The 14,838-nt window shown below is 48.0% G+C and overlaps 1 protein-coding gene across 2 annotated transcripts in view; it reads left to right on the top strand.

Moving 5' to 3' along the window:
• DCAF11 (DDB1 and CUL4 associated factor 11) overlaps positions 1 to 14,537 on the top strand; it is a 631,260-nt gene extending 616,723 nt beyond the window's left edge. For both annotated transcript variants that reach the window (XM_069634008.1, XM_069634009.1), the window contains exon 14: positions 13,316 to 14,537. In XM_069634008.1, coding sequence (XP_069490109.1) covers positions 13,316 to 13,441 — 126 coding nt within the window. In that variant the 3' untranslated portion in view covers positions 13,442 to 14,537. The remainder of the gene's footprint in view (positions 1 to 13,315) is intronic.
• The last annotated feature ends 301 nt before the right edge of the window (positions 14,538 to 14,838 follow it).

The raw sequence follows: 14,838 nt of genomic DNA, 5'->3' as shown, positions 1-14,838 counted from the left end.
TTGACCCATTCTCTTATTCGATCAACAGTCTTAGGGAATACATGCATTGTAATGCCTTCAGATTTGTCATGGGTCTTCGAAGGGCTACCAAAAATAGAACATGCAGGCATTGTTGTAAATTCTGCAAAATAAAGGTCAACATTATTTCGAAATTTATTTTGCATAAAAATGTGAGAAAGAAGGAATTAGACCATAGATTGTTCAATGCACGCTTTCTTTTGGGCTCCAAAGCAAAACCAGTGCATCGTGGGCGGCTGTATTATAGGATAACCTTCACAAACAATTCATTGATGTGTTGAAAATCAGAACATGTTACTCCTCCCTTGAATGTACTATCGTGCATGAAAAGGAAACATGCTTATATTACAGACACGGTCCGTGAAGGATGCAATTCGTTGCCAATTGACACTGATAAAAATTGATATATCGATAACATAACAAATGAAACTCAAGTCAATAGCAATGAGACAAATGAACATAGCACTACTGAGTACGTTACTTCGAAATAGATAGAAATTTACAAATGAAGGCGATATGATTAGGATACATGCCCTTACCATGACCAACAAACAGTTAGATTCAGCAAGCACAGTAGTTAGTGGCAGGAGAACAGGGAGATGTTCACAGGTAGCAAACTGACGAGTTCACTCGAAGCGGTCACAGAAGTTCACAGATAACACGACGAAGAGCAGATTAGCATCGGTCACCAGGCTTCTCAGGTAGCACGTTCACGAGTTGACTTGCAGTGCTCAAAGATGTTCTCATGATAAATATCAAGTGGTTTATAAAGAATTACAAAAAGGGGTGTGTTTGTGAATGAATGACGTGTGTATGTCTTGGTATTATGCGGATTGCAGGGGCGCGGCCTGCTTCAAGGGGAGCCTGCCTGGTGACACGGGGTCTGAGGAGGCCTTGTGAACAATCAATGACCCCTGCGCGAAAGATAGCTTTGAAGTGTACATGGTCTTTGGCACCTTGGCCGTTCGCGCCCCTGACTGGTGCGAACTGCCTTTGATAGTGGAGGGGGGATGGATGGGCCTGGGGCGTGCAGACAAGGCACCGAAACACTGCTGAACGGAGACACACTTTATTCACTTAAACTGAAACAACCATTGATAAAAAATATGTTGTGTTTTATTTTGTTTCTCATTTTGATGGCACAAAACTACTACATATTGTAAAGGTCTGGTTGCTGCACAGCGAGGGAAAATCCCCTGTACTGACCGCTGTCACTGGGGAAAGTTTCTCTAATGGCACCAACGACACAGGCGGGTATTACTCGTCGAACGCGGTGTCCAAGCCTCCCATGAAGCCACCATGTAAAAGAACGATAGGCCACCAGCCGATACCACCTGTGAAAGAGAAAGATGGAAACTGTTTTTAAATTACCAAGATAAGTGTATTAAACCTTAGTTGTCAATGACAATTCTAGTATCCAAACGCATTTTTGCCAGAAGAAATGCTAACTAGACACTGCACAATATTGAACGACTTTTATACGACTATTACTAGAGAATTGCAAGACTAAATTGATAGGACAATGATATATTGAAGTTACGAGAGTATAGGAGAAAACCATGAAATAGTAGTGGCCTAACTGAAATCACAGCCAGAGTATACTTACTCGTTACTTGGATTACGAGGGCGAACTGTTGTGCGAAGTTCGTGCATAAGCACCATCAAAATCCTCAACACTGACCGTGTGAGGCAGGCTGCCCTGAAGTCTGACAGCTCGGTAACGCATTGCGGCCGTGTGCCGCCTTCCGATATGTAGGCCAAGCATCCAGAGTTTTCTCGGCAGCAGCAGTTCTCCTCCTCCGTTGGCATTAGTGCACACCGATTGCAGGTACATCAGGTGGAGACGCCGTTCATGCGACTAGGCCCAGGCTCTTGATCTGTTGAATCGTCCTCCCAGCTGTCATCCGAAGCCCCATCGTTTCCGCATCTTTCTCTTTCCAGTAATTCCTCCTCGGAATACTCAGGCTTGTACTGGTAGGGCATTATTGTTGCCATTGTGTGGTAAACAAACGAAAATAATTTATAGCGATGGTACCGGTATCTGTTCACACGGGCTACAAGCAACGAAGGTAGCTGACCAGAGCACAGAAACGAGTCACACAATACTCAAAGAAATACAGTGAGAGGAATGGAATAGAAAATCTGCTTTTGTGTGTTGTGAAACGTTCTGTTTATACTTATTGAGGAAAGAGACGTCCTGCCATTTCCATGGCGACACATCATTAGCTGAACCGCAGAGAATGTTGACACGAGAAGTGCTTTGGTGTTGTGAAATGGCCGGTACGCTTCTAGTGTTGTCAGGCTCTGGGGCGGGGGATATGATTTAGTACCGCAAAGGGAGGTCACCCAGGGCGATGCTGCAAGTGATAAGATTATGACAAGATGGCCGCGCCCTGCTGCCTGATTTCGCTTGTGTTCAAGAGACGACAAACTCTGGTAAGGTGCATAGGAAATTTTTGTACGATCGATCGATTGACTTATGGTTAAAAACACATGGCCGAACCATAGGGACAATAATATTTCTGACCGCACCATTCCTTTAAATCGAACATCTCCAACATCATTTGATCATGGCTACACTGCACTCCTTATGCTACTGGATTTACTGTCTGCTTTCGACCTGGCTGATCATTACGTTCTGGTCGATCGCCTTGCTACTGTACCTAACTTCTCTCCATCTGCCTCTGACTGTGCCAACTAATTTCTCTACAATAGACAAGCCAAAGGGCCTCATCATGAGTTCGGCCTTAGCTCTTAAATTCAGCGGTAACGCTATTACTGCTGCATTTAAGGGTTGGCCTAATTGGGCCGTAAGTGGGATTTTTAACCCTAGCTTTTTGCTGGATGTAAAAATGGCCCCTTACTGCCCGCTTTTGCGGTGCCATTACCGCCGGCAGTAATAGTTGGACCCAATGGGGAATGGGAACTTACTGCTGTCCCACTACTCGTGACCCGCGCTAATAGCACTGGACGAGTAGCGGTAACGCTATTTGCGCTTGCGGTATCCTGGCAGTATTACCGCCAATCTCCTGATGAAGCCCAAAGTCTTTGCTGGTGATGCTTCTGCATCTCTTACCTTTGTTAATAACGGCATCCCCCAAGGATCCTGTCTAGCTCCCACCCTCAACGACATCTACACCCAGCCTCTGTTCGATCCTCTTAGCTATATAGGTTTGAGCTACACTAATTCTGCTGAGGATACTGTAACGCTCACCTGGTTCCCACGGGGGCGCTGGTCTAGTCTGGATTGCTGTGGCCTCTTCTAGCGTGATGCGCAGGACCCGGAACACCGATTGGACAGGACCTCCAAATCGTGCTTGCCTGGCTCGTAGGAATATCCTTCTGCAGATGAGAATGGGGATTAACAATCTGCAGAATAGTGTGCTAGCTCCCCCCTTTTCCCCTTCCCCCTTCGTTCCTCTCTAACTTCCTCCAAACCCCGGTTTAAGCTCACCTTATGGTTTGGAAGGATGAACTCTCCATCCTGCTTCTGGTGCAGGGGCGCTTGTTCGTCCAGTTACTTCACTGGTTTTCAGAATGGCGCGGGCAAAATCCACTTAACTTTCCTGAGCGATGCGCCATAAGTATGCAAGTTCAAAGTTCAAGTGAGGCCCCCTTTATGTTGTCTTTCTAACCTGTGATCTGTCCTTTATTTCAGGTGCAGAATGAAGGCGATGCGTCGAGGGGTTAAACTGCCGAGGTGAGTAGTGATGAGGGCGAACCCTCTAAATGTCCTTATCATTCCCCAGAAATGTCTCTTGTCCTTTCCCCATAGGGGCTGGGGTACGGTACCTGCCAACGGGGCGGCGCCGACCCGAAATGTGGAAGAAAAGCCGGTAAGTATTATGGCTGTTAATCAGGCTTTCCTTCTGTGTTCCTTCTGCTCACCTTTTGTTTCTTCCTCTCTCCCCTAGGTGCAGGGATGTGGCGTCCGATGCTGACAGCCGCGATGGAGCCGGGAGATGTCTCGAAGACAGGTGAGAGAAGCGTGGCGCTGCAGCGAGCAACGCAATGTTTTTAAATGGAAGTCTTTCTTCAGGGAAGCTGGCGAGAAGATTCCGGATGCAGGTAAGAAGTTTGAAATAGTCCTTGGTTTTCACCTTTCTCTTCTCTTCCTTCCTTGCAGGTCTTCACGGTTCGAGGCGGGCGTGGCTGGAGTCCAGGAGCAGACACGGTGAGCGTTAAGCTGCAGGAAGCAGAACAACGCGAAGCATGAGCTGCTGTCTGGGCGTGGCTTAAATAGCCTCCAAAGAAGTCCCAGGTATGTATCCTTCCCCAACTAGGTATGTATCCTTCCCTGGCCACGCCCGAGTGAAAAAATAGTCCCTATGAAAAAATAGTCCCTTTCAGGTCTCAGGGAGGCCTGAACCGTGCAGCATGGTCTGCATCAGGTAAGTGCACAAAACGCCTCCCTTTATGAGCCTGGCACCTATGGCGCCAGGACTGATGTCCAACATGAGCCTGGCGCCAAAGGCGCCAGGACTGAGTCCAAAGAGCCCCTATAAGGGGCCGCTGGGCTTTTACCCGAGGGCATGATGCCTGCTTCCGGGGGTGCTGGGCCTGGCCTGGTGCTCCGGGGGTAGGCATCATGACAGATACCTAGATATTGTTTCAACCATCTGGTGATCACGATTCCCTTGCTGTTAATCAAGTTTATTCCGGTATTCAGGCTTGGATGGCTTCCAACTCTCTTGCATCGAACAACGCAAAGACCGAGCTGCTCATCCTTGGTATTAGTCAACGTATCAGGATGTCAGACTCCCACTATTGCTCCTTCCCAATCTCTGGCTGCACCATTAAAGTAGCTGACAAAGTTAAGACACTAGGATTCATTTTTGACTCTGAACTCTCTGACTCCTCATATCAACCAGTTTAGATCCTCTTGTGCATATTATGTTACATTATTCAGACACATTACACCCTACCTTTCTGACACCAACTGCTGCCTTTTAGCTAGGGCAATTATTGGTTCAAAGGTGGATTACTGCAACTGCCTTTTTATAGGCACTTCACAAGCTAACTTTCATAAATTGGGAGTTATCCAGAACAGCATGGTTCGTATTGTTTGTAATCTAGCCTGCCGCGATCATGTAACTCCTGCCAGGCAGTCGCTACACTGGCTTCCTGTTCAGGCACGTGTCAAACTCAAGATTCTAACTTTGTCACTTAAATGCCTTCAAGGTTATGGCCCTGTCTATCTCTCCATTCGCATCAAATGTTCCATTCCTAGATGTCTTCACTTCAAGGACTCTTATCAGCTGGACGTTGGTTCGCTTCAAGTTGCAGTGTACCAGCAGTTCCATGTTTGAGTTTGCCGCTCCCTCTCCCTGGAATGGTTTGCCATTCTCCCTTTGCTGTCTTCCTGCCACCTCATGTTCAAAAAAGCCCTTGGGGCCTACTTATTTCCTCCTGGTTAGATACTTCTTTGCTTCTTGGTCTGATCTTGGTTCATGATCTCTTATGTGACAACTCCCCTCCTGTTCTTTCTTCTCTTCCTTTTCAGTGTTCTGAGGCCCATGGGCGTGCAGAGATTTACAAATAATAAGAAATAATAACACAGAACTAGTCACGCATGAACTTAATGAAAACGGATCCCTCAGATCTGGCTTGTCAGGAGTAAATGCAAGGGGTGTCATCTGTTCCACTTGTTAATTATGATTGCTATGGTACCCCAGACGTGTGAGCACAGACAATACCATGACCATAAGGTGCTAAACCTAAATAGGGTCCCATTATTTTTACCCATGTATGCCAATGATTTGTTGATTACACATCCATCAAGGTCCCCGCTAGCAATCTTCAACAGTGCATGATGAGTGGCAGAGTCCAGTAAGGTCTCAGGCTTGTTGGTAAATCGATCCAAGTCTCATATTTTCCCTTTACCACTAAGTGCTTGGCTACCCTTTGCCTAAATATTGAAATGGGAATGAATGATTTGGAGGGCTGTTATTCAATCAGGTTTGGCCAGACAAAGTCCACTTTCACAGGCACACACACAGATGCGAACTCTGTTGTCCGGGACCCGAGCATCCAGTCATAAGACTTTCTGGGCTCTGGCGAGGGAGCGCACTGGGGCACAAATGGCCAAGATTGCTGTTCACGTTGGTAAAACCCACAGAGAACAAACAAACTATACAGATCACAGGACTTCAAAGCCCACTTTGCTCCTTTTCTACAAACCTGTGACACTAAAAGACTTTCATGTTGAGGGTAATTACCCTGGTACTTAAAAGGGCTCTTTTGTATCACCCCTGCCCCGATAGCCTTTTGGGCTACTTAAGAAAGCAAACCAAAATACAATTGCAGCGTTCAGCGAGACCTCGGTAGAGGTTTCCCTGTCGGCAAAAATATGTCTGGATATCAAAATGCCACCGAAGAGCCAAGGCAATTATGAAAAAGTAGAGACAGAAAGGACTTTCTGAACTATCAGTGGCCCACTGCAACATAGGAATATTGACAACTGCTTGTCCGAGTTTCACGCAAACATCTTAATTCGTGGCGATCTTGCGAGAACAGTTTGGTCAAGCAAAAAGACAAATGGTGTGGACATTGGTAGGAGAGCACTGGGCTTCTGGCATGAAAAAGAGGCTACGTGCTGAAACTCCTTCATCTCGTAGAGAATACTCCAAAGCAAGAATTTGCTATTGGCCTGCTGTGCTCCAAGAGACCTTCGTCTCTTTTTCAAGATAGGGTGGCAACAGAACCTTTCTCCAACAGTGGATCTCTGTGCATTCTGGAAATTTAACAGAGGAACTCGCAGATCGAGCCCTACAAAAGCCTGAAAGTGACTATATTTTCTCATAGAGAATGCCGACCATTGTGGATGTTGGAAGTAGTCCCTGAAGCAGTGATGCAACTCGGTACAGTCACACAGGCTACTGCACATTTGCATTGCTGAACCCGTTACCCATGCCCTTGTAATGATATTTCTGAGGCTTGTGGAATCTGCTTAGATCACATGCTGTGCATAGGCCGACATCTAGTGGAAGCTGCGGAGTATTACAGTTTGTTTTTCGAAGTCGAAAAATGGGCGTCGACACAGGGCGTGCCAGTAATACTATCCCTAGTGTGACGTCCCCTGTACCCATGATCCCTCACGCGTCTAGGATCCCCAGATTGTTTTTTTCCGCCATTCTGGTCGGAAGCACTTCATCGGAGTTCCCTGGCTTTGCCATAGTTTCACTCTAAACTAATTCTAATTTGCCCCGTTTGGCCAACCTTTCGTCGATCAACATCTCGACGCCGAACCGGGGAGGAGATCAACGTCGAATACCCGACGGATTGGGCCTTGAGGCTTCCGCCTCGGCTCGGGCCTGGGCCGCTGGCCTCGGCCCTACAAGTAGGGAGAGTGGGGGTGGTACACTTCCACACTCGACACCTTATTACCTACACACACTTGCCCGCTGCCCACAGGCGCGTATGGAGGGTACGCCCTTTCAGTTTTGCCCCAAGTGTAATAAGAAATACCCTTGGGTAGATAAGCACGCTACGTGCAACCTTTGCCTACCCAGAGACCACCCCGAGACGGGTTGCAGGGCCTGTAGCAGGTTTAAGGCAAAAACTCTTAAGGACCGCTCCACCAAGCGTTGGGCCCACCACGCCAAGCTAGCAGCTATGGAGGCGGAGGGTACCTTCAGCGACGGCAGCGACGCCGAACTTTCGGACGGCGAGGGCACCAAGGCGTCGAAGGACAGCCGAACGCACGTCCCCGGCCTCGGAAGGTCGTCCGTCCCGGCGACTATGGGGAAGTCCCCCGGCGACAAAAGCGTTACACATACACACGCTAAACACAAAAAATCCACCCGAGATTCGACGTCGTCGAAACCTCGGAAAGAGGCACAGAAGGAGCGGTCCGAAAGGACGTCCTCTGGGCGGTCCCGGTCGAGGTCGCCGCACGACGTCAGGCAAGCCTCCACACTTGCACAGAGTGCCTCGACCATTAATATCCCGGAAGATCAATCGTCCGAAGACGAACACGACTTCCACCCCCAGCCTGCACCCCAGGAAAAGGGTACATCACTTGGGAGTAAAGAGGGGCCAGTTTCGAAGGCTAGTTCGAAAGACAGGGATTCCACCTCCGATCCTCGACGCCAGGCGTCGAAAGATAAGGGAAAGGGGAAACACACTTCCACCCACGGGGAAGGGGGTAAACAGCAAAGGAAACAACCCTTGCAGTCCTCCACTACAAAAGAACTGACCAAGTCTTCTCAGGGCCAATCCATAGAAAGTCCCAGCAAGGTCACCCCAAGCTCAAAACTCTGGTCATGCGAGGACATTGACAGAGTAATGTCAAGGATGTCTTCCTTGGCGAATTTTTTCGAAAGACACCCTGAACAACTCCTAGCTTTAAACCCTCAGGAAGATTCTCCCTCAGGGTCTAGGGACCCTATCCCCTCAAATAAAAGACCCCGGGTCGAGACACCATTTAGGCCTTTAGACCCCATCGAGGTCCAACCCTATTCTTACCTCTTCCCTACAGACCAAGGAAACTCTTCCCTTATAGAAGGTCAGGAAATTGACACGCCAGAAGATCCTGCAGGATCAGATTATTACGGCGAAGACGAAGACGAGGATGAGCCAGAAAATAGCCCAGATATTTTCAGAATGGACTCACCAGTCGAAAGGGAAGCCCCAGTGTCTGACTCCCCAATAGATAATCAGCCCCTCCTGAATGAACTGCTCTTTCGGGCAGCTAACCACTTCCACATAGACACACAAGGTGTCCAGGAAGAAAGGGACTTTGCGGAAGAACTAATAGGGGAAAGGAAGCCAGTAGCCCAGACCATTCCCATCCTAAAATCTGTTCAACGCAGAATAGCACCATCCCTTGTCAACCCAAACCTGACAAGACCTGTAAATCCGAGAGTGGAGAAGCTGTTTAAAGCAGCCCAGTCGGACCCCCTATATATTAGAGGTCAACTTAAGCCAGACTCTCTAGTAGTAACCAACACCCGCAAAAGAGCTGGTACACCATTATCTTCCTCTGAGGCTCCCCCCGACAAAGAAAGTAAAAAACTTTATGGTTTTGGCAGGAAAGTAGCTTCCACGGCAGCCTACCAAGCCAGAATCGCGAATTCCACCACACTGTTGGCTAGCTACAACTGTCACCAGTGGGAAGAAGTGGCAGCACTAATAGACTCTGCTCCCGAACCCCTTAAAAGCCAGCTAGCTCGCATTTGTGCGGAAGGAAGGAACGTGTCAGGCTGCACTGTAAAAGCAACTCTGGACGCCGCTGACAATGCGGGTAGACTTATAGCAGAGGGGACTGTCATCAAAAGGCATGCTTGGTTGAGGCAGTCGGGATTCAAAGCAGAAACACAAGCTGCGCTCTTAGACAAACCAGTGGAAAGTGATCTCCTGTTTGGGAAGGCAGTCGAGGACGCTCTAAAAAACGCTAAGGAAGAATTCGACACCCTCAAATCCCTTGGCCAGTTAACTACCAAACCACCTAACCAAAGAGGGAATGGCAATTTTCGTCGCCCCCGCGGCCAAAATTCCAATAGAGGAAATAGCTACTCCCACACCCAGGGTACACAGTGGAACACCAGCTCACAACAGTCTACCCAGGCGTATGGTAGGGGTAGTAAAAGAGGACGGGGTAGAGGCAGAGGCAGCCCCAGTAAAGGAGGAGGCACGCCTCCACCAAAGCAGTGACGCTCAGTTCAGGGTCCCTTCCCATGCAACCCCAGTAGGGGGACGAATATCAAGTTTCACCCAGGCATGGGAAGGGATAACATCCGACAGATGGGTGCTGTCAACAGTATCCAATGGGTACTGCATAGAACTACTGCAACGTCCCCTAAACCATCCTCCAAGACAAAAAGTCCACTCTTTACAACATCAGAAGATCCTCCTCGAGGAGATCGCCATTCTGCTAGAAAAGGACGCGATAGAACTCGTCCCGGGACACCAGGTAAACAAGGGTATCTATTCAACTTACTTCCTTGTGCCAAAGAAAGATTTAACAATGCGCCCAGTTTTAGACTTACGGCCTGCCAACAAGTATGTCAAGCCCCAAAAATTCCGTATGACCACACTACAAGAGGTAATCCCACTCCTAAAAAAGGGGGATTACATGGCAACCTTGGATATGAAAGATGCCTATTTTCATATTTCCATGCTCCCGGCGCACAGAAAATACTTGCGCTTCAAGGTGGACAGTCGCCACTACCAATTCAAGGTACTGCCCTTCGGGATAGCTTCTGCACCAAGGGTATTCACCAAGGTACTGGCGGTGGCAGCTGCACACCTACGCAGGGAGGCAATCCCAGTGTACCCTTATCTGGACGACTGGCTCATAACGGGGGAAACCCCAGGAATCTGCAGGTCAAACATTCAGAGGACCATCGACCTCCTCCACGAATTAGGCTTCTCCATCAACGAGAAAAAGTCAAGTCTGGTGCCAAGCACCTCAAAACAGTTTCTAGGAGCTATCCTAGATACTCAGAAAGGATTGACCTTCCCTTCGGAAGAAAGAATTCGGAACATACTTCTGCAAATTCCGCATTATCAGTCAGGTCAACAGATAACAGTACGCAAAGCTATGCGGTTACTCGGCATGATGGCGTCATGCATTTACCTGGTCCCCCACGCGCGTCTGCGCATGCGTCCCATGCAGGAATGGTTGGCGAAACAGTGGTCTCAGGCAAGTGGTCAGTGGGACGATCTAGTGGTCGTTTCGCCAACACTCGTACAGAACCTACACTGGTGGACAAGAGAGAATCTCGCAAAGGGGAAACCCTTTTACGATCCCGAAGTACAGGCAGTGGTGACTACAGATGCATGCCTGACGGGGTGGGGAGCTCACCATCTCCACCACACAGCTCAGGGTCTCTGGTCTCACTCAGTAGCCAAGAACCACATCAATCTGCTAGAGCTTCTGGCAGTATTCCGAGCGCTGCAGGCGTTCGAGCCCCATCTACTAAACTTGTCGGTGCAGATCAGGACGGACAGCACGACAGCCATGTTCTATCTGAACAAGCAAGGAGGGACTCGTTCGCCAAATCTGTCCAAGCTTGCCCAGAAAATATGGATATGGGCACTCAGACGGAACATCTTCCTGTCATCGCAACATGTTCCAGGGGAGCTCAATTCCCTAGCGGATGCTCTAAGCAGAGACTCCCTCCCAGAAGAACACGAGTGGGTCCTTCACAAAGACGTAGTAGAAGATCTCTTCTCTCAGTGGGGTTTCCCCACTATAGACCTATTCGCCACAAGCGAAAACAAACAATGCCCAGGATTTGCATCCAGGTTCCCACAACCGGACTCCCAGGGGAATGCCCTGTGGATAAACTGGTCAGGGATGTTTGCGTACGCTTTCCCACCAACTCCCCTCATCAGGAAGGTGGTGTACAAGATGAACAAGGAATCGATGACGCTCATCCTAGTTGCTCCCATGTGGGCGAGACAACCATGGTTTCCACACCTACGCAGGATGGCGGTATGCGAGCCCATCAGACTCCCAGCCTGGTACAACCTTCTGTCCCAGCAACAAGGTCAAACAGTGCATCAGGAACCCAACTCTATGAACCTAGCAGCATGGCTCCTGAAGTCATAGAGTTTGGACATCTCAAATTACCACAGAGGTGTATGGACATTCTAAAAGAGTCTAGGAAACCAAATACAAGGCACTGTTACTTTGACAAGTGGAAAAGATTCGTTATCTGGTGCCAGAGTAAACAAATCAACCCGGTTGATTGCACTCCTTCCAACGTTGTAACATACATGCTCCACCTGCTGGATGCAGGGTTGGTTTTTAACTCTCTGAAAGTACACCTGGCAGCCCTCTCAGCCTACACCACATCCCATAACAAGGTTTCGTGGTGGAAAGTACCAGTGGTTAAAGCCTTCATGGAAGGAGTAAAGAGACTTCACCCTCCTATCTCGAACCCACCGCCAGGATGGGATCTCAATGTGGTGCTATCTAAGCTCATGGGGCCCCCCTTCGAACCCATGCATAAAAGTAGTCTCAAACACCTGACTTATAAAACGGCCTTCTTAGTAGCCATTACCTCCATAAGAAGGGTCAGTGAAATTCAGGCTCTGTCAGTGCAAGATCCTTTCTTTACTATCCACAAGGACAAACTGGTTTTACGCACACACCCTAGATTCTCACCAAAATTCATATCCAAGTTCCATGTAAACCAGTCCATCGAGCTTCCGGCTTTCTTCCAAAACCCACAGAGCTCAGCTGAGGTGAAACTACACACCCTAGATGTGCGTAGGGCGGTCTTATACTATGTAAATAAAACCAGACCGCTAAGGAAAACAGATCAACTGTTTGTCTCCGTAGCTACAGGCAGAGAGGGGGATCGCGTCTCTAAGGGCGCTATCTCAAAGTGGATTATCAACTGTATACAGCTGTGTTACTCTCTTTCTGAAAAAACTCTGCCTTTTACGCCAAGGGCCCACTCTACCAGAGGCATTGGGGCCACTCTGGCTTTCATTGCAAATGTTCCCCTTGACACCATTTGCAAAGCAGCTACTTGGAGCTCTATTCACACTTTTACTCAGCATTACTGCATTGACACTCATTCCAAGGCAGATACACAAGTGGGACAAGCGGTTCTAAGACACCTGTTTGCTCATGACCCTTCTCACATCCCACCTCCTTCTTCTGGTACTGCTCGCTAATCTATGCACAGCATGTGATCTAAGCAGATTCCACAAGCCTCAGAAGGGATACATTACTCACCGTAATCGTATTTCTGATGCTTGTATCTGCTTAGATTCACATGCGACCCACCCTTCCTCCCCTCCGAGAGAAGGCGCATGGTTGCTTGTAGTCTTACCTTTCTGTCTATCTGCTTGGACCATCTGTACTCACGCTACTCCTCATGCTACCTCATGTCAGGAAAAACACAATCTGGGGATCCTAGACGCGTGAGGGATCATGGGTACAGGGGACGTCACACTAGGGATAGTATTACTGGCACGCCCTGTGTCGACGCCCATTTTTCGACTTCGAAAAACAAACTGTAATACTCCGCAGCTTCCACTAGATGTCGGCCTATGCACAGCATGTGAATCTAAGCAGATACAAGCATCAGAAATACGATTACGGTGAGTAATGTATCCCATGTGGTGTTGACATTGTATCTCTATACATGGTGCCATCTTGGAAAGTTCATCATTCTGCTCAGTGTCCATTTTGAAAGGTTGTATGTGTTGTCACTGATTCTGTATGCCATTTTGTCCCATTGCTTGTAAGCTGCTGCTTCACAATTGCTTTTCAGAATGATGGATCACAAAAAGTGCCCATTCTTCACTCACAATGCTATATTGTTTTTCTTGACAGTGGGATGGGAATGTGCAACTGTGGGATTACCGCCAGGCTGAATACCACGAGGATGACTTCAGGGACCCCAGCCAGAGAAGCCCTCTGGTGGACGAGAAAGCTGCCAGCACCGCACAGACACAATGACTCTACCCAAATTGCATCTACAGACTTGGTGGGGCTGGGACATAAAAACCTTTTTATTATTTTGTTTTGCTTTAGAATCGAGGGAGCAAAAGATGGGCTTAAGTATCTGCTATTTCCTGACTGCAGTGCATACTCAGGCTGAGAGCATGGGGCGTCCCTTGCTCCTCTTTCCTCAGGAACAAGAAATGCAGAGTCATTGCTCTATTTTAAATCAGCTCCCTCCTGCTTTGTCTGTTATATGAGATAGTGAGGGCTTTGTCAAGTGGACGGTGCCTTGGAAATGGAGTGGAGGGGGGAGTCCAGTAGGAGGCTTGTGGGCTGCTATAGGTAGAAACAATGCAGCAGACTTATGAAGGCAAGACTTTTCTAAGGCTGGTGAAATGTTTGAAATGGGCAACATGGGGCATTTTGTTCCTTAAGGATCCACCTCCATGACCTCTTACCTGAGGTCCATCAGCAAGCCGCAGGCCGTCTTGAGACCAAAGATGAGCGGTGCATTTTGGAAAAAGCCATGACATTGCTAGTATTTAAAGAAAGGTGCAGGATACATTCTGCGTGGATGGGGGTGAAGTTGGTTCCCCATGATGGGTTGATGGACATTTGATTGGGTGCAGGGAGAGGTTTGGAGGTCTCATGAAGTCTTGGAGCGACTGAAGATTCTGTTAATGAAGCGAATGGTGCATGGTGGGATCCGCCCTAGTATGTTCATTCTTAACCATTGATCAGATTGCCAAGGAAATTAATGATCTTTGTAAGTTCTCAAGGTGGTATGTGTTCCTACTCCTTCCTCAGTAGTTAGCAGACCCTGGATGGGGATGCCGTTTAGCAGTCATGCAATTGTTCAAGTGACTATGTGGACTGGCTAAGAAAGAGTATTTGGACTGAACTGCAACTCCTTATGATGAATTCAACATGCCTTTTTATTAAAGAGATCCGATAAGAAAACTATAGCGAGAAAAATACTTGGGGAGACTGCAGTGCAATTGGCAATTAAACAGAGAGGTACATGGTAAGAGTGAGAAACTGAGTGTCCAAAGCCATTTCCTAAGAGATAGAAAAGACTGTAATAAAGGAAATTCATTTACCTAGAATCATAGTTCTGCATCGTGGCTGTCTTTGTGTGTTCTCAAGACCTCTGCCACTCCCCTTTTTCCTAGTGACCATTGCTATATTTTCTTCTTCTTCTGTTAGCATCTCGGTGCCCCTTAATTCTAAAAGTCCCATACCTTGATTTATTAATTCTTTACATACCTTTTATCTCCAGCCTCCATTGCACACGTTGGAATCTTGGAAGGCCTCATTCAGCCAGATATAGTCCGTAAAATCAGTTCTTTTGAGTTGAGTGATGTGTTTTCTTTTTATCGTGCTGCATAGCCGTACGTCTGGTTGCAAATCTA

Source organism: Ambystoma mexicanum, chromosome 13 (assembly GCF_040938575.1).
Source record: "Ambystoma mexicanum isolate Mex_15411 chromosome 13, UKY_AmexF1_1, whole genome shotgun sequence".
Classification (NCBI taxonomy): Eukaryota; Metazoa; Chordata; class Amphibia; order Caudata; family Ambystomatidae; genus Ambystoma; species Ambystoma mexicanum.
Note: the sequence above shows the minus strand (reverse complement) of the source record. Positions and strands in the feature narration are given on the sequence as shown.